Source organism: Aotus nancymaae, unplaced genomic scaffold, assembly GCF_030222135.1.
Source record: "Aotus nancymaae isolate 86718 unplaced genomic scaffold, 86718_ANA_hifiasm-v0.15.2.pri h1tg000018l, whole genome shotgun sequence".
In the NCBI taxonomy this organism is placed as follows: Eukaryota; Metazoa; Chordata; class Mammalia; order Primates; family Aotidae; genus Aotus; species Aotus nancymaae.
In genome coordinates this window covers 1,152,922-1,172,672 of record NW_026988430.1, presented here as the reverse complement: position 1 = coordinate 1,172,672, position 19,751 = coordinate 1,152,922, and the positions used below count along the sequence as shown (strand labels likewise).

The 19,751-nt window shown below is 51.3% G+C and overlaps 1 protein-coding gene across 3 annotated transcripts; it reads right to left on the bottom strand.

Moving 5' to 3' along the window:
- Positions 1-5,595: 5,595 nt before the first annotated feature.
- On the bottom strand, positions 5,596-19,742 carry ALOX15 (arachidonate 15-lipoxygenase). 3 transcript variants are annotated; one of them, XM_064378065.1, is made up of 14 exons: positions 19,583-19,725; positions 17,424-17,628; positions 17,048-17,129; positions 16,851-16,973; positions 16,584-16,687; positions 16,227-16,387; positions 15,121-15,264; positions 13,765-13,974; positions 10,787-10,873; positions 10,520-10,689; positions 10,247-10,368; positions 8,952-9,052; positions 8,342-8,509; positions 5,596-5,900 (listed from the first exon to the last, which is right to left on the bottom strand). In XM_064378065.1, exons 1-14 carry the CDS (start codon positions 19,715-19,717, stop codon positions 5,850-5,852), a joined length of 1,863 nt encoding a protein of 620 aa, XP_064234135.1. In that variant the 5' UTR covers positions 19,718-19,725; the 3' UTR covers positions 5,596-5,849. The 3 variants fall into 3 exon arrangements, with proteins under 3 accessions (XP_064234135.1, XP_012303804.2, XP_064234134.1); XM_012448381.3 differs by lacking the exon at positions 5,596-5,900 and adding an exon at positions 6,932-8,234 and having other exon boundaries at positions 19,583-19,742; XM_064378064.1 differs by lacking the exon at positions 5,596-5,900 and adding an exon at positions 6,932-8,234 and having other exon boundaries at positions 16,227-16,267.
- Positions 19,743-19,751: the final 9 nt, after the last annotated feature.

The following is a 19,751-nucleotide window of genomic DNA, read 5'->3' as shown; positions in this document are numbered from 1 at the left end:
CTGCCTTGTAAATAAAAATTCCTGAGTATAGCAAGACACAAAGCACCTTGAAGGGAAAGAAAGAACATAATATATTTATTGAGCATCTGCAAGAATTTGCATATATTATTTCATTTAATCCTTATCCAGCCCTATGTGGTAGATATTGTTGTGTGCATTTGTCACAGATGAGGAAACGGAGATGGTAATTTGCCCATCTCAATAAAAAAACAAGTAATTTGCCCAAGATCACATAGCTGGGGCCAAGTGCAGTGGTTCATGCCTGCAATCCCAGCACTTTGGGAGACTGAGGCCAGAGGATTGCTTGAGGCCAGGAATTCGACACCAGCCTGGGCAGCATAGGAGACCCTGACTCTACAAAAAAAAAAAATAGCCAGGCATGATGGCAGATGGTATGTGCCTGTAGTCCCAGGTACTCGAGAGGCAGAAGTGGGATGATCACTTGAGCCCAGGAGTTGAAGGCTGCAGTGAGTCATGATTGCTGCCACTGCATTCAGCCTGGGCAACCCTGGCAAAAACAAAAACACCTCAAAACAACAAAAAAACCCACAAACAAAACAAAAACAAAACAAAAAACAACAACAAAAAAAAACAAGATTCTGCAACTAGTTATAAGCCTGATCTGGACTTGAATTCGGGTCTGATACCAGAGGTTGACCCCATGCTCCCCACCCTGAAGCACCCAGCACTGTGGGATGCAGCAAGTAGAGCTTAAAAAGGGATTTGCTGCCGGGCGTGGTGGCTCACGCCTGTCATCCCAGCACTTTGGGAGGTCTAGGCAGGCAGATCACCTGAAGTCAGGAGTTCAAGACCAGCCTGACAGACATAGTGAAACCTCATCTCTACTAAAAATACAAAAATTAACCTGGCGTGGTGGTGCGTGCCTGTAATCGCAGCTACTTGGGAGGCTGAGGCAGGAAAATCACTTGAACCCAGGAGATAGAGGTTAGAGTGAGCTGAGATTGTGCCACTGCACTACAGCCTGGGTGACAGAGCGAGACTCCATTCCCCCGACCCTCAAAAAAGAGATTTGTTAAATGGGTAAATAATGCAAAAACTTTCTGAAAATAGGTACCCAACCACCCTCAGAAAGTCAGGGAAACTACAAAGTTTCTTTTCATTAGTGTGTCTGAACTACTTCTGGAGCCTCGCTACAAGAAGAAACAATGGTTGGGAACTGAAATTAATCAAAGAAATGTAGGTTGTGTAATGGCTTCACCAAAGCAGAAATTTGATTTCAGCTTTCTTTGCAGTAAAAGACCAAACGTAGTGACACTTAACTGGTTAATCCTGACGGTTTAATAGCCAATCATTGTAACTGAAATCTTCTAGGCTGGGTGCAGTGACTCACACCTGTAATTCTAATTTGGGAGACCAAGGTGGGTAGATTACCTGAGGTCAGGAGTTTGAGACCAGCCTGGCCAACATGGCGAAACCCATCTCTACTACAGATACAAAAAAATTAGCCGGGTGAGGTAGTGGGTGCCTGTGATCTCAGAGACTCTGGAGGCTGAGACAGGAGAATCGCTGGAACCCAGGAGGCAGAAGTTGCAGTGGGCCAGGATTGTGCCATTGTACCTCAGCCTCGGTGACACAGCATACCTCAGTCTTAAAAAAAAATAAATAAATCTTCTAGCTCTTTGTCTTATTTATTACAAGATGTCCTAACTTGTTCCAAGATACAAAAGGGAATTCAGTGAAAAGCCTCCCTCCTCCACTGTCCCCAGTCATCTAGTTTACATCAGAGTCAGCCAATGTCACCAGTTTCTTGTGTATCCTTCCAGAGATACTCATGCATTTGCAAGGAAATATGTATATGTTTTCCCCAACTTTTTTTTTTGAGACTGAGTCTCGCTCTGTTACCCAGGCTGGAGTGTAGTAGCAAGATCTCGGCTCACTGCAACCTCCACCTCCCAAGTGATTCTCCTGCTTCAGCTCCCAAGTTACTGGAATTACAGGTGTGTGCCAGCACGCTCGGCTAATTTTTTGTATTTTTAGTAGAGATAGGGTTTCACCTTGTTATCCAGGATGGTCTCGATCTCCTGACTTAGTGATCGGCCTGCCTCGGCCTCCCAAAGTGCTGGGATTACAGGCATAAGCCACCATGCCCGGCCATAGAAATATTTTTGAGGACATAATAGACAATACCAACCTTTCTGCCTCAGCTATTCAGGAGGTTGAGGCAGGAGAATTGATTTTTTATTGTTTTTCACTTAACATTATTCTTTGGAAGTCATTTCATTTGGCTACAAAAGATCCTTCCTCATTCTCTTGTAGCTTCACAGTTTCCAATGGTGAGAATGTATCATAATTTGTTTACAAGACACTTATTGTGGGTATGTGAGTTGCTTCTAGCCTTTTGCTGTCATCAGCGACGCTGAAATGAACATTGTGCATGCTGGTGTCATTTTACGCCCTCTCCTAATTTATTTCTTGCTAACTTTTGATTACATTTGGTCTTGTTTTCAGAGTACTTGGTGAAACCCTGAATATGCTCAACATTTGGTTTGGTTACCTAGAAAACAGCCAAGAGCAAGCCTTCTAAGCCTCATCGAGCAGATAACATACCCCCCAAGTGTCTCCAGAGCAAAAACCTTAGACTCTTAAACAAAAGAAGTTTCATAAAAGTTACTCCAGCCATCTTGGAGAGGAGGGACCGCTCACCATCCTCAAATTCGAATCGCCAAAGCACAGTCATGATTCTGTTGTGATTCAAGAGCCCAGACTTCCAGACACAGGACGATGTTCTTCTGGTGGGGAGGACCCTGTAAGGCCACTTCCTGTGGTGGGCAGTGACCCAGGTGGAGCACCCGACTGGGTCAGAGGCAGAAAATCCAATCTTTTCTTTAGGGAGAGAGTACTCATTTTCATGCACTTTTCAGTCAGGAATAGGAATTAGTCACAAATAAAAAGCTAAGTCCAAATTTAAAAGCAATAGCTGCAATCTTAAAAGCATGCTATATAAGGCCAGGCGTGGTGGCTCACGCCTGTAATCTCAGCACTTAGGGAGGCCAAGGTGGGCAGATCGCCTGACGTTGGGAGATTGAGACCAGCCTGGCCAATATGGAGAAAGCCCATCTCCACTAAAAATACAAAATTAGCTGGGCATGGTGGCACATGCCTGCAATCCTAGCTACTCGGGAGGCTGAGGCAAGAGAATCCCTTGAACTCAGGAGGCAGAGGTTGTGGTGAGCCAAGATCACACCATTGTACTCCAGCCTGGGCAACAAGAGCATATCTCCAACTCAAAAAAAAAAAAAAAAAAGCATGCTATATAAAACTAAACTTCCATTGCACTCCAGCCTAGGTGACAGTGAGAAGAGACTCTGTCTCAATAAATGAATAAATAAAAAAGTTATTGATCATGACACATTTCATTCACGTGTGTAAATATCACATGTACCCTCAAAATATGTACTATTGTAAATCAATAAAAAATGTAAAAATAATAAATGGAGTTTAAAAATAAAAATTAAACATTTGTGAAGCCACTGAAACATCTATGGAGAACCCTGGAAGTAAAGTCTTCCTTCTTTTTTTGTTTTTGAGCCAGAGTCTTGCTCTGTCACCCAGGCTGGAGTGTAATGGTGTGATCTTGAAACCTCCGCCTCCCAGATTCAAACAATTCTCCTGCCTCAGCCTCTTGAGTAACTGGGATTACAGATGCCCACCAGCATGCCTGGCTAATTTTTTGTATTTTAGTAGAAATGGGGTTTCACCATGTTGACCAGGCTGGTCTTGAACTCCTGACCTCTTGATCCACCTGCCTTTGCCTCCCAAAGTGCTGGGATTACAGACGTGGCCTGCAATGAATAACTTTTTTTTTTTTTTTTTTTTTGAGATGGAGTCTTGCTCTATCACCCAGGCTGGAGAGCAGTGGCACCGTCTTGACTCACTGCAACCTTGACCTATCGGGTTCAAGCAATTCTCCTGTCTCAGCCTCCCAAGTAGCTGGGATTACAGTCATAAGCCACCATGCCCAGCTAATTTTTGTATTTTTAGTAGAGAGGGGGTTTCACCATGTTGGTCTAACTGGTCTTGAACTCCTGACCTTGTGATCTACCCACCTTGGCCTCCCCAAGTCCTGAGATTACAGGCGTGAGCCATTGTGCCCGGCCACAGTGAATGACTTTTTACATACAGTTACATCCTTTTGCACATGTGCAGTTGTACCTGTAGAAGAGATCCCTAGATGTGGAATTGGATTGCTATGCTAAATAGCCGTGCATCTATAAAGTCCACAGAAGGCAGAGACTGTGTTTTACTTTCATCTAACCTTAGTGTCTAACACAGGTCTTGGTACTTAATAGGTGTTCAATAGATATTTGGACAAATTAATGAATGAGTGAATTCAGAGAATGAATTCAGAGAGTGGCCAAGAAATCTTTGTTGAACAAATCAATGAATGAGTTCAGAGAATGAATGATTCCAGCTGGGATGCTCAGTGATGCTTTCATGACGGGGGTGGTGACTTTTGGCACCACGTCTTATAGTCCATATACTATTCTGAAGATGACATAGAAATTTAATTTTCTTCATACTTGTAAATGTTTCTTTCCCTCCCTCCCTCCCTCCGTTCCTCCCTCCCTTCCCTCTCTCTCTCTCTCTCTCTCTCTCTCTCTCTATCTTTGACAGAGTCTCACTCTTTCGCCGGGCTGCAGTGCAGTGGCACGATCTTGGCTCACTTCAACCTCCACCTCTTGGGTTCAAGCAATTCTCCTGCCTCAGCCTCCCAAGGAGCTGGGATTACAGGCCTGTGCCACCACACCCAGCTAATTTTTGTATTTTTAGTAGAGATGGGGTTTCACCACGTTGGCCAGGATGGACTTGATCTCCTGACCTCGTGATCCGCCCACTGCAGTCTCGAACTCCTGAGCTCAAGCATCCCAAGTGCCTGGCACTACCGGCACACGCACCGCACCTGTCACTCTCTATCTATCTGTCCCCTTACTTTTTATTCTGGAACTTCACTGGAAGGGACGGGGCATGACTTCATGTGTGAGAGAACATGAAGATCGTGTGTCTTGGTTTTTCCCATGCACGTCTGTCTGTAATAAATCTGTGGCTCTAAAAGATTCATTTCCAGAAAACAATGAGATTTGAGATTTTTTCTGTCAGGGACTGAGGAGAAAAGCCGTTTGAGTGAATGCACTGGACGGGGAACCAAGGATGAGTTTGTGGTCCCCAAGGAAAAGAGGGTGTGACCCCAGAGAGATGCGTGGCTTGTAATAAGGGTGTTGCCTCCAGGAGGAAGGAGGTGCCTCCGCGCTTACTTAAAACCTTTCCAGCTGGGTGCGGTGGCTCACGCCTGTAATCCCAGCACTGTGGGAGGCCAAGGCAGGCAGATCACGAGGTCAAAAGTTGAGATTAACCTGGCCAACACGGTGAAACCCCATCTCTACTAAAAATACAAAAATTAGCCGGGCATGGTGGCGGGCGCCTGAAATCCCAACTACTTGGGAGGCTGAGGCAGGAGAATTACTTGAACCCGGGAGGTGGAGGTTGCAGTGAGCCAAGATTGTGCCATTGTACTCCAGCCTGGGTACCCAGAGCACAACCCTGACTCAAAACAAACAAACACACACACACACACACACACACACACACACACACCCCTTATTCGCCCTGCTCCCACCACAGCACTCACCAGGTTGCAGCACTGCTTCGTTGCTGGTGTGGAGATCCTACCCTGCTCTCTTGCCTCTTTATAGACCCTCCTAGATTCCAGCGTTAAACTCTACCCAGCCTCTCAACTATTTATTTACAATTCTTCCTTCAAGAGTCACACCAGGCTGGGCGAGGCGGCTCACACCTGTAATCCTAGCACTTGGGAGGCCAAGGCGGGTGGATCATGAGGCCAGGAGTTCGAGACCAATCTGGCCAACATAGTGAAACCTCATCTGTAATAAAAATACAACAACAAAAAAAATTAGCCGGGTGTGGTGGTGGGCACCTATAATCCCAGCTACTTGGGAGGCTGAGGCAGGAGAATTGCGTGAACCCGGGAGGCAGAGGTTGCAGTGAGCTGAGATCATGACATTGTACTCCAGCCCGGGAGACAGTGCAAGACTCTGTCTCAAAGGAAAAAAAAAGAGTCACACGGGACGGCACAGAGCTCACACCTGTAATATCAGCACTTTGGGAGGCCGAGGCATGGGAAGATCTCTTGAGCCCAGGAGTTTGAGACCAACCTGGAGAGACCCCACCTCTACAAAAAATTTAATAAAAAAAATTAGCCTGGCATGGTGACACCTGCCTGTGGTTCTAGCTACTAGGGAGGCTAAGCAGACCTAATAAAATAAAAAATATTAGGAGGTCAAGGCTGCCATGAGCCACGTTCATGCCACTGCACTCCAGCCTAGACCACAGAGTGAGACCCTGTCTCAAAAAAAAATAAAAATAAAAATAATAAAAAAAAGAATCAGACCAACATGTGTGTAATCTCAGCACTTTGGGAGGTCAAGGCAGGAGGGTCACTTGAGCACAGGGGTTCCAGGCTGCCATAAAACTATCACTGGGCCACTGCACTCCAGCCTGGGCAACTGAGTGAGACTCTGTTTCTTTTCAGGAAAAAAAAAAAAAGTTCAGGCCGGGCACAGTGGCTCATGCCTGCTATCCCAGCACTTTGAGAGGCTGAGGTGGGGGGTGGGGAAATACTTGAGGTTGAGAGTTCAAGACCAGCCTGGCCAACATGGTGAAATCCCCATCTCTACTAAAAATACAAAAGAATTAGCCAGGTGTGGTGGCAGGTGCCTGTAATCCAAGCTACTTGGGAGGCTGAGGAAGGAGAATCCTGGAGGCAGTGGTTTCAGTGAGCCGAGATCTCAGCACTGCATTACAGCCTGGGCAACAGAGAGAGACTGTCTCAAAAAACAAAAAAAAAAAATCAGACCAAGTATCGCCAGTATGTCTTCTGTAGAATTAAACAGAATCAGAGGCAAGAAGCAACTTTATTCATATTATAAAGGAAACATTTTTGTTTTGTGTATACTGTTAGTTTCTGTTTTAAAATACTCAGATTACCACATTAAGAAATAAAACCTCTGACTGGGGTTGGTGGCTCATGACAGTGATCTCAGCACTTTGGGAGGCCGAGGTGGGTGGATCACCTGAGGTCAGGAGTTCAAGACCAGCCTGGCCAACATGGTGAAACCCCATCTCTGCTAAAAATACAAAAATTAGCCTGGTATGATGGTGGGGGCCTGCAATCAAGCTACTCAGGAGGCTGAGGCAGGAGAATAGCTTGAACCCAGGAGGTGGAGGTTGCAGTGAGCCAAGATGGTGCCACTGCACTCCAGCCTGGGCAACAAGGCCAATACTTAATCTCAAAAAAAAAAAAAATTAAAAATTTTAAATTCTTTACCACATTAAGCATACGAACCTAGGGAAATTTTTTTGATGCTCTATATTCCTTTGCCAATGTTTTATTTGAAATAGTTCAGTCCTAGTCCTTTTCCATCATTAGTGTAAAATAACTTTTTGTTATTGTTAAACTCAATTTGGGTTCAAAATCATATTTCCAGCCTAGGCAACACAGTGAGGCCCCTTCTCTACAAAAAACAAAAAATATTAGCTGGGGATGGTGGCATGAGCCTGTAGTCCCAGCTACTTGGGAGGCTGAGGAGGGAGGATCCCTTGAGCCCAGGAGGTTGAGGCTGCAGTGAGCCATGGTGATGGTGTCACCGCACTCCAGTCTGGGTGTCAGAGTGAGACTGTGTCTCAAAAGAAAATCATATGTGATTCATTAAAAGGTGTGGAGTAATATATATTATCACCCTATTCTATCCTTGATATGGTTTATATAATTGTGGCTATTTGCCCTATAGATCTAAAAGAAGAAAGAGAAAGAGAGGGAGGAAGGAAGGAGGAATAAGTCCCCAAGTGACGCCTTTAGAGTAACGTGTGCTCACTGGGTGCAGAGACCACGGCAAGGTGCCCCCTTAGGAAGGGTGGGACATGGGAAGAGTGTGGGGCTTGGGAGGGCAGGACTGTCACCACCAAGGGTGGGGTTGTGGCTTGGGTGATGGGGGCTGAAATAACTAAAGCCTGGTGACTTAGATGGCCACACTGTTTTCCACCAGGCTGGGCCGCAGGTATTCGTAGGGCATGTCCAGCTTTGCATTCCGGGTCTCGATTTCCTTATCAAGGGCAGCCAGCTCCTCCCTGAACTTCCTCAGCACGGCCTTAGGCTCAGGGCCCGAAAAATACTCCTCCTCATGCTGGCCCACAGCCACCTGGGAGGCAGAGGGAAAGGCGGCTGAGAGCCTCATGACCCCCAGTCTGGGGAGCCACAGGCCCCCACAGCTGCCTCCTCCCTCAGGCCTGGGCACTTGGCTCTCACCATAACGGGCTGGCGTCTGCCCAGCTGCCAAGTGATGGACATCTGGAGAGAAGCTTGGTGGAAGTTGGGCAGTGTCGCCATCACTGTCTCCACGGTCGCATCCTTGGTGGTTGGTGGGGGCAGCCGCATTGTGCAGGGTGCATTAGGGACCCAAGCGTACCAGTCCAGCTAAGGAAGGGCAGGGATCTAGAGTCAGTGTCTGCGAAGCATGAAAACCCTGGGGCTGCCGGGCGCGGTGGCTCCCGCCTGTAATCCCAGCACTTTGAGAGGCCGAGGCGGGTGGAAGTCAGGAGTTCGAGACCAGTCTGGCCAACATAGTGAAACCCCATCTCTACTAAAAATACAAAAAATGAGTTGGACATGGTGGTGCGCACCTGTAATTCCAGCTACTCGGGAGACTGAGGCAGGAGAATTGCATGAACCCAGGAGGCGGAGGTTGCAGTGAGCCAAGATCGCACCACTGCACTCCAGCCCAGGTGACAGTCAAGATTCCGTTTCAAAAAAAAAAAAAGAAAGAAAGAAAGAAAAGAAAACCCTATGGCCCACTTGCACACAGACCCCTCCCTCACTCCAGACCCCAAATTCCCAGCTGCCCAGCTCTGCTAAGTACCTGGCCCAGGTGGACAGAGGAGTGTTGACCAGTGCAGGTGAAGATGCACATGGTGAGAAAGTGGCAGAGCTGCTCCTGAGACTGTAAAGAGACAGGAAACCCTGCAACGGGGAGGAGAGTCAGAAGCTGTGAAGCCAGGAGGAGGGCAGAGCTCAGAGGACGCGGCCCAGAGAGGAGAACAAGAGGCGTGAGAAAGAGCGGCAGGAGTGCTCAGTAACTTATGGGAACTGCCATGACAGCAGGTGGGGGTGGGGAATGGGGAGCTCTGCTTTGAGGGTCCCACTCAGTGGGGTGTTTCTGCTGACTCATATGGGCTCACAAGAGTCAGTCCAGGATGTGAAGGTGTTTGGCAAGCTGGTCAGCTTCACCTTGGTAGTCACAGTAGAAATATTTATACCGGCCGGACGCAGTGGCTCAGGCCTGTAATCCCAGCACTTTGGGAGGCCGAGGCAGGCAGATCACCTGAGGTCAGGAGTTCAAGACCAGCCTGGCTAACATGGTGAAACCTCGTCTCTATTAAAAATACAAAATATTAGCCGGGTGTAGTGGCAGGTGCCTGTAATCGCAGCTACTTGGGAGGCTGAGGTAGGAGAATCGCTTGAACCCAGGAGGCGGAGGTTGCAGTCAGCCAAGATTGTACCACTGTACTCCAGCCTGGGCAACAAGAGTGAAACTCCATCTCAAAAAAAAAAAAAAGAAATATTTATAACATGGAAATATGCAAATACTACAAATCAAACTGTTGTTCTCGAGAGTCAGTCGTTAAACGTTTATGAGCAGCCTCTGGTCCCCTGCATCAGGGACCTAGGGGTTCTCAGTGCATAGGATGGAGACCTGTCTCTAGGTGAGAGGGAGTGGAATCTGAGAAGGTCTTTGGAGTTTTCACCGGTGTCGAAAATGCTTCTGAGAGATTTCAGAGCAGCACAGAGGAGGCCGGGTGCAGTGGCTCACGCCCATAATCCCAGCACTTTGGGAGGTCGAGGCGAGCGGATCATGAGGTCAGGAGTTCAAGAGCAGCCTGGCCAACATGGTGAAACCCTGTCTCTGCTAAAAATAAAAAATTAGCCGGGCGTGGTGTCGGGTGCCTGTAATCCCAGCTACTCAGGAGGCTGAGGCACGAGAATTGCTTGAACCTGAAAAGCAGAGGTTGCAGTGAGCCGAGATTATGCCACTGCACTCCAGCCTGGGAGACGGAGTGAAACTCCATCTCAGAAAAAAAAAAAAAAGAAGCACAGGGGATTCTGAGGAGGCCTCTTGTGTTTTGTGTCTGAGGTCTCAGGGCAGGGGCCTCTTACCTCGGTCCTGGGCCCCTAGCAGCCCAATTTCAGTGATCTCCCGACACCAGGTCTGCAGCTCTGTGTCATCTTTCACAGCCACGTCTGTCTTATAGTGGAGACTCACGATTCCTTCCACGTACCTACCAGCCAACGGAGCAGGGCCAGGAAGCTGAAGCCAGCTCTGCCCCTGCCCACATGGCCAGGTCAGGGCCCCAGGCCTCCAACCAGACGCAGACCTCCTGCTCTCCTAGACTTCCTTTCCACCCTCACTGGCCTTCCCACTGGCCTCACCGAGAAATGGTTTCCCAGAGCCGCAGGGCATCTTGGGCATAGAAGGAAGACTTCACTCCCAGGAGTCCCCGGTCAGCCAAGTCATCCGGGGGACAGAAGGAGCTATAGGTTAGAAAGGCTCCAGCTCGCTTGAGCAGCTCCACGTGGCCTCCCCCACCAGTGCTCACCACCTGAGGAGAGAGGATGAGCAGGGTCAGGCGAATGGACCTGCCTTGAGTCCAGAGCTGGGAAAAGAGTGACCCAGAGTCTCCCTTTCTCTCCCCATACCTGATCGAAAATTCCCATGTCAGAGACCAGTCCAGTCCTGGCCCGGATGTTAATTTCCAGGGTGTATCGCAGGTGGGGAATTAGAAGCTAGAGGGAGAAAAGCAGGGAAGGGCAAAGTCAGAGGAGAGCCGTGGCAGATCCCTGCAGGAGACAGGGGCTGATAAGCAGGAAGGCACCAGGTCTTCAGAAAAGGCACAGACTCAAAGTTCAGTGGCCTCTCAACAGTGAGTTTTCAGAAGTACCATTCAGCCCAGCAATGCCATTACTGAATATATACCCCACCTCCAATATCAATGGCCCTACCACAAAGACACATGCTCACGTTTGTTCATCACAGCACTACTCACAACAGCAAAGACACTGAATCAACCTAAATGCCCATCAACAATGACCGGGTAAAGAAAATGTGGTACATATACACTATGGAATACTACGCAGCCATAAAAAGAACAAAAGCACGTTCTCTGCAGCAGCATGGATTCAGCTGGATGCCATCATCCTAAGCGGACTAACACAGGAACAGAAAGCCGAACATGGCATGTTCTCACTTATAAGTGAGAACTGAACATTGAGTACATATGGACACGAAGGGATCAGGAGACACCTGAGTCTACTTGTGGGTGGAGGGTGGGAGGAACCTATCAGTACCATGCTTATTACCTGGTGACAAAATAATCTGTACACCAAGCCCCTGTGACACACAAGTTTTTTTTTTTTTTTTGAGACAGAATCTCACTTTGTTGCCAGGCTGGAGTGCAGTGGCGTGATCTTGGCTCATTGCAACCTACGACTCCCAGATTCAAGCCGTTCTCCTGTCTCAGCCTCCCAAGTAGCTGGGACTACAGCCACGCACCACCACGCTCAGCTAATTTTTGTATTTTTAGTAGAGACGGGGTTCCATCATGTTGGCCAGGGTGGCCTCGATCTCCTGACCTTGTGATCTGCCCACCTCAGCCTCCCAAAGTGCTGGGATTACAGGCGTGAGCCACCGTGCTCGACTGACACACAATTTAGGTGTAGAACAAACCTGCACATGTACCCTTGGACCTAAAATTAAAGTTAAAAATAAATAAACAAAAATAAACCACTGAGTTTTCAGCTGATTGGCGTTGACTATTTGTGTTCCACAAACCAGCCTTAGTGCTTTATGATAATTGACAGAAATCATTCTCTCTCTCTCTCCGCCTTTTCTTTTCTTTTTGAGACAGAGTCTCACTCTGTTTCCCAGGCTGAAATGCGGTGGTGTGATCTCAGCTCACTGCAGCCTCTGCCTTCTGGGTTCCTGTAATTCTTGTGCCTCAGCTCCCGAGTAGTGGGGATTACAGGCGGGAACCACCGTGCCTGGCCTCCTTGTTGTTTCATAGGTTTTCATAGGTCTAGACCAAAGTTTTTTAACTTTTTAAAAATAATCAGCCTCTAAGTAGCCTTTTGAAATATTTTTTCCTAATCTCACCCCACCTCATTAAATATTAATGCTACATATATACTGTATATTTGTCTATATATCTGTATAAAGCATTATATCTGTGCTTTATACAGATATATATCACATTATATCTGTGCTGTATAAAAATAATAAAATTTGGACTGGGTGTGGTGGCTCATGCCTGCAATCCCAGCACTTTGGGATGCTAAGGTGGGTGGATCACGAGGTCAGGAGTTTGAGACCAGCCTGGCCAACATGGTGAAACCCTGTCTCTATTAAAAATACAAAAATTAGCTGGGTGTGGTGGTGTGCACCTATAATCCAAACTACTCAGGAGGCTGAGGCAAGTGAATTGCTTGAACCTGGGAGGCAGAGGTTGCAGTGAGCTGAGATCGTGCCATTGCACTCCAGCTTGGGCAACAGAGTGAGAAATCATCTCAATAATAATAATAATAATAATAATAATAATAATAATAAGATTTGGCTGGGTGCAGTGGCTCACGTCTGTAATCACAACACTTTGGGAGGCCAATGTGGGCAGATCACCTGAGGTAGGAGTTTGAGACCAGCCTGGTCATCATGGCAAAACCCTGTCTCTAATAAAAATACAAAAATTATCCAGGTGTGGTATTCTGGAGGCTGAGGCAGGAGAATTGCTTGAACCTGGGAGACGGAGGTTGCAGTGAGCCAAGAGTGTGCCACTGCACTTCAGCCTGGGTGACAGAGGGAGACTCTGTCTCAAAAAAAAAAAAAGATTTTTCACACACATTTTCCAATCATCTTCATCCCTTAGGAGATATTGTCCCCCCTGCTAAGAATGGATGGTCTAACCACTGCCTCCCTCCAGAGCCTGGTCTCCTCCTTCACCTCTTCATCCATGACACTCACCTTCTTTCAGTTCTTTAAAGAAGCCAAGCTTGGGCCAGGCGTGGTGGCTTATGCCTGTAATCCCAGCACTTTGGGAGGCCAAGGCACGTGGATCACCTTGAGGTCAGGAGTTCCAGACCAGCCTGATCAATATGGTGAAACCCTGTCTCTATTAAAAATACAAAAATTAGCTGGGCATGGTGGCACGCACCTGTAATCCCAGCTGCTCGGGATGCTGAGATAGAACTGCTTTAACCCAGGAGGTGGAGGTTGCAGTGAGCTAAGATGGCACCAATGCACTCCAGCTTGGTGACAGAGTGAGACTCTCAAAAAAACCAAACCAAAACAGATCAATGCCTGGCTGGAAAAGGTCTTTTTAATGTTATTTGCATGGTTTCCTCCTATTGGATGGAATCCTTGGTCATTTGCATGTACTGTGCTTTACACATAAAAAGAGTGAGATTTTTTTGCCATTTTCCCCAAGAATCATTTCCCACCCGGTGGGAGGTGATATCCCCTTTGAAAACACATGGTCAGCCATGCTTTCTCTCTGCTGATCTCAACCTCATCCATTCACTGTTTCTCTCCCTACTCTGAGACCTCACAGAGATGGAGCCTCCAGAGGCGGGAACATGCCCCCGGGCAGAGATAGCAGCAGCCAGGAGAGAAGGGAATAAGGTGTTACCTTGAAGACAGGATGTATTGATGGAAGGCACCTCATGGTGGCCACAGCAAGGACCTCAGCCATCAAGTGTCCCCTCAGAAGATGAGACTGCAGCTCATGGAGCTGGAAGTCAGAGCTGCGGACCCAGCATTTGGCCAGAAGCCAGACCATCGGAGGATCCGTGGGCAAGAAGAGCGGAGGTGGCAGAGTTCCTGTGCTGGGCATTTGGAGCTGGAGCAGGGACGAGGCGTGGGGAGAGAAGGCTTGAGTGCCAGGCACTCAGGGATCCCATCCCCTCCCTGGCATGTTGAAGCTCACCCTTCCTCTTGCAAACGTGTTTCCCTTTCCCCATCTGCCCACTGCGGCTCCCCACAGCCACCATTTCCCCCTCCCTTTCCTCCCGGCTCACTGGCTGCATTGGCACCCCGCAAGCTGCTCTGTCCCCAGCGTTCTGCAGAAACTGCCCTTCTGGTGCCTCCTCCAGCCTCCACTTCCTCCTTCAGTCCCCACAGTAGTCAAAATTCAAACCGCCTGCTTCCTTCATCCCACGCTTTTTTTTCCAAATCTCATCTTTTGGCCCCACCTCTGCACAAATGACTAAATCTCTAGTTCTCAGCTGCCTGCTGGACAATTTCAATGTGTCCCTTTACCTCAACGTTGTCTGGACAAAAGCTCACCTGAGCACCCTGTCTTCTTCACTTGTGCTATTTCCGCAGGCAGCTGGCCCAGCTTCCCTTTCCTCTCTCCTTGACCTCCCTCTGCACTAGCATCCATCTGTTTTCTCCATCCTGACAGTCACTACCCACACCTGAGCTCCCCTCCCCCTGGGGCCGGCCCTGGAGCACGTCGTCGCCTTCGTTCCTGTTTCTAGCCTCTCCCCTCTCCAGCCCATCCTAAACAGGACAGCCCACACCGCGGGCCCACAGCACGTCTCAGCGCAGCCTTCTCTAGCTTCTCACCTCAGACTCCTTATCCCAGCTTGGTCTGGCCCCCAGTCCAACTGGCCCCTAGGAATCTCCTGACACCCCTCCCTCAGCCTCTGCCCTGTCTGATTTGCCCCTGAGGACAGGTCCTTCCTCTCCCTCCTGCTGGTCTGAGATCTGGCCCTCCTCCAAGGCTCGTGACCCCCACCTCCCCTGATCCCTCCTGGGCTGTCTCTGTCCTCAGGGACTTCCTCAGTCCTGGAGCTTCTGCAGACTGGCCCAGACTGTCTCCAGCTACACTGCAAGGCTTCAGGTCGGAGACTTGGCTCATTCCTCCCTCAGGCCTCCCCGGCGCCTTAGCCCAGCGCCTTTGCAGATGGTGCTCAGTGCATCTCAATACGGGGCTGAGCTGAGAAGGCCAGAGACTGGGAGCAGAAATCCTGAGTCCTCTCACCTGGATGACCATGGGCAAGAGTTTCCCATCAGGCTGCAGTTTCAGCATGACCAGAGGGGCAGCCAGGTGCTGCTGGCTACACAGAATGACATTGGCCTTGATCCCATCCAGCAGGGAGAAGTCAGCTTCAAACAGTGTGCCTCCCTGGGTGGGGAAGAGGCCAAGGGCTGCTATCAGCATAAGGAGTCTTCTTCCTACTCTGATTCCTCCAAGGGGGAAAAGAGAGAGGGGAGCGGACTCGCCTGCATCACCTACTTTGTACCAGGCGGTGGATCATGGGCTTGTTGCTGCGTATCAGTTTTTTTGAGCCAGGGTCTTACTCTGCTGCCCAGGCTGGAGTGCAGTGGCGGGATCAACATGGCTCACGGCAGCCTCCACTTCCGTGGGCCCAGGTGATCCTCCCACCTCAGCCTCCCAAGTAGCTGGGAGTACAGGTGCATGCCACCACACCAAAAATTATAGGCACTAATTTTAGTATTTTTGTAGAGACAGGGTTTCACCACATTGGCTAGGCTGGTCTCCAACTCCTGGGCTCAGGCAATCCTTCTGCCTCGGCCTCCCAAAGTGATGGGATTATATGTGTGAGCCACTGCTTTCAGTCTTATCATTTTTACACATAGTTGAATGAGCCTTAATTTTACCGAAACAGATAATCAGAGAGGCTGGATACTTTGCCTGAGGTGACACAGCTTACAACCAGCAGAACCAGGGTTCCCATCCAAGCCGTTCTGCCCTGTAATCACATGGCCTTCCTCTCTGTTGCTCCATGTTGCCTCCTGATTAGCAGCCACAGCACTCTGACCCTGGTTCTCTTACTCTGCACACTCCTTGAATCCCTAGCACCAAGGCCCAGTCACGTTTCTTCGTTTGACCCTGTTTCTATCAAGCATTGCCCCTTGCACACCCTCCCTCCGCAGCACGCTCCTCCTGTGTGGGAAGGAGGCCATGCCGTGGAGCGTCTCCAGGACCCCTCACGACCTCTCCTGCAGAAGCTCTCCTTGCCGGCTGGCAGCAAGCCAGGCCCACAGTGGGTCCCGCAGCGGCATCATTGACGCCAGCTCGCCCCACTGCACTGCTGAGCGTCCTCTGGGCTCTGATGTCCATACCTCCAGCTCCTTCTGCAGCTGGGCCTGCAGTTCCTCCATCCCTGGAGGGAACACAAGGCGTGCAGGAAGGCGTGTGGAGCGCCTCAGCACCATGGGGTTGGCGCCGTTAAGAAATTGGTACCCAAACAAGGCATCTTCCTTCCAGGAGTCCCGCACACGCTCTGGGGATGGCAGTTGAGCAAGTTGTGGGATCTGAGCTCTTGGTCCTTCCAACTTCATCAGACACGCCCCCTTGACTCAGCCCCCCCAGAGGGACCCAAGTCGCTCATCTCCCCACCCTGGTTCTCCCACTTCCCCTGGATTGGGTGGGATCTGGGGGTAAGGGTCCTGGGAGACGTATCGGGGTGGGGGACTGACCCGCCAGCTTGCTCTGGCCACACCAGAAAATCCGGTTGAAGTCATCCAGATCCTTCCAGCAAGTCAGAATGTTGAAAGAGTCTTTGATAGCGAGGTCGGCCAGCCTTCAGGGCAAACGGGCAAAGGGTTTGAGCATGATTCTGAGACTCCAGCATTGCAGCCACTGGCACCCATCTTGGGCCGGTCCAGTGCAGTGCAGCCCGTAAGCCCCTTGGCTTCCACTAGACCAGGTCACCTCCCTGTCACCCAGCCTCCCCTCGCTCTCACCCCTTGGCCAGCGAAGCCTCAAAGTCGACTCTCTTGTCTTCCAGAAATCTCTCATCCACAGGGAGGTCACACAGTTTGGCCCCAGCCACATTCAGAATCAGCCCATCCTTCCAGCTTCCCCACCTGTGGGGCAGGGCTGAAGTCAGGCCTGGGTCCTGGAGGCCTCAGCAGCTCCCGTGGGTGGGGGGAGGGCTCACCGGTATCGCTTCCTTCTCTCTTCCAGCTCCTCTTCCCGGAGCTTCCTGAACAGGCCTTGAGGGTCATCGAACACAGTGCGGCCTAGAAGGACAGAGGATGGCTTGGCCAGTCACTGCTTCTGAGAGCCTCTTCTGGTCCCTGCCAGGAGATCCTGTTCACCCCGTCCCTCCATGTGGCCCCTGCCCCTTCAGCACCACCCTCCTCCCCCAGCCTCCAGCCACTCTGTGCCAGCGGCAGCCACCGCCCCTTCCACACCCCGAGACCCCCCGCACTCCAGGTTCCCGCACCCCCATCCTGCGCCCTCTTCTCCACCCTGCATCCGTCCAGCTTCTCTGGCACCTCAGAGGCCTTCTGACAGCCCAGCCCCGCGCTCACCGGTGCCTTCCGGCAGGCTCAGGACGCCGTCGCCCTCCACCCAGCGGTAACAAGGGAACCTGACTTCTTCCCCCGCGGCCCCGGGGCCCTGCACGGAGATCCAGCTGCAGAACCAGGCGTCGTCCTGGAGGAGGTGTCTTTTGCGCAGTTTCACGAACAGCAGCGGCCCCAGGTATTCGGGCACTTCCACCTTGACTTCCGTCACCTGCGGGCGGCAGCAGAGACTCAGCCCCGCTGGGGCCTGGGGAAGGGGCACTAGGCTGAACCCTGCGGCCTCCACTCCCACGCGCTTCCTGGGAGCCCCTGAGAAGGCGGCGCGAATGGAACGACAGAGAGAGAGAGAGAGAGAGAGAGAGAGAGAGAGAGAGAGAGAGAGAGAGAGAGAGAGAGAGAGAGAGAGAGGCAGGAGAGAGAGAGAGGGGCTGTTCGTGCGCAGACCAGGTGTCCCTAGGACTGGGTTCTGAGGGGATGGGTGGGCGGCAGGTGGAAAGGTGCACTCCTTCCTTCACTTCCTCCTCCCTGTGGTCACTGGCTGTGCCAAGCGCTACGCTGGGCGCTGGGAACCCGAAGCCGCGCCCTGGGCGAGTGAGTGCTGTGGAGCTGGGACGCACTGGTGGCAATTCCCTCTGTCCGACACCCCCCCCCCCGCCCCACTGAGGCCCTGCGGGAGCCCCACCGTCCTGGAGACAGCCTTCCCGGAGACCTGGAGGAGAGGGCTCAGCCAGCGAGAATGAGAGCCAGGGCGGCAGGGGGAAGGCGTGCCGGGCAGGGACAGCGCAGAGGGGAAGGGCGGACTAACAGCATCTGGAGCTGGAGCTCAGAGCCCAGGCGTGGGGAGGTCAGCAGGTCGGGAGGCTCTGGAAGGTGGCGCCGAGGGCTTTGGATCTGGTCCCGAGGACAAAGGGGGGCCAATCATAGGCGTTAAGCAGCAGGAGTGAATCAGGGGAATCATTCTGGCTTCAGAAGGGCTTGGAAGGCCTGCAGCGGAGGTGGCCAGGCCAATGGAGGGTTCAAAAGGCTTTTAAAATCGAGAAAGCGAGAGGACCCATCACGGCTCCTGAGACAATTGAGTTTGCAGGCGTGAGAGCTGCGTGGAATGAGGGGCGCTCAGCAGCACCCCCTCAATTCCAAGGAGATGGAGCAGCGGGAATATTTACTGTTTATTCTGCATCACCAGCACCCCACCCTCGGAAGGGAAAAAGGGAGGAAGGAGCCCGCCTTTCCGCCTTCCGTGCCCCATCCCCTCACCGTGGAGTTGCGGGGCCACCTGCTCTGTGAGCATTTTTTCTTTCTCTTTCTGGCTCCCTTCGAGCCGCTTTCTCGGAAGCTCGGAGCAAGGGCGTGGGGGTGCGGGGAGCAGCGCTCAGCAGGTTCAAGGGGAGCGGGCGGTCCAGGGCGGGCGGATATGGGGCCGGGGCGCGGGAGATGCTCAGGGTCTAGAACTGACAGCGCCAGATTCTTGTTTACAGGGAGGTAACGAGAGGGAGGAGGCGCAGGTGGCCCCGGGGAGGCAGCAGGAGAGGTCTGGGAGGTGGGAGGAGGGGCGGACTCATTTCCTCTGAAGTTCCCTGGGACAGGCATCCGGATTTGGGAACTGGGAGAGAGCTGGACCAGTGACGGGAATTTAGGGTTGGCGGACCAAAAACAGTAACAGGACCCGGTAGGACCCCGGATAGATATGAGATGAGATATGATGGGATGTGGGTCGGGAATCGAGAGCGTCCTCCTGTCTCGGCTTCCCATCCCTTCTTTCTCAGCACCCACCCCACTCCAGGCGAGAAAGCCGGGAAGGTCAGATATCCCACAGCGCTAGCGGTTGAAACGGTTTTTTAAAAATAGAGAAAGCGGGAGGACAGACGGCCGCTCAGAGGACCCCTGAGTTTCCAGACAAGGGAGCTCTGCGCAATGATGGGCGCACAGGAGCATCCCCTCAATTCCAAGGAGATCGGGCAGCCGGAACAGTTACTGAGCGCTGACTGTCTGCCCTAAAGCCCCCATCCCCGCGGTCTCCGTGCGCTGTGAGTGCAGCGCGTGCGTCCTCGGCAGAGAGGATCCGACCGATGCCGGCTGGGGCGCGTCTCCACCACCGCTCCCCGGGATTTGACTGACTCGGAGCCAGTGGCGCAGCCCTCCGCGCCAGATTCCTCTGGGGAGCTCACCCTGCCCCGTGCCGGCCGCAGTCTCGTCCCAAGCGCCGCCTCCCCGTGTTGGCCGACCAGCCACAGCTGCACCTGGTTGTTGGAGCCGGCACAGAGCGAGGCCCCAGTGGACACGCGGACGCGGTAGAGACCCATCTTGCTCAAAGACGTTTCGCCCTTTGTGGTGGGG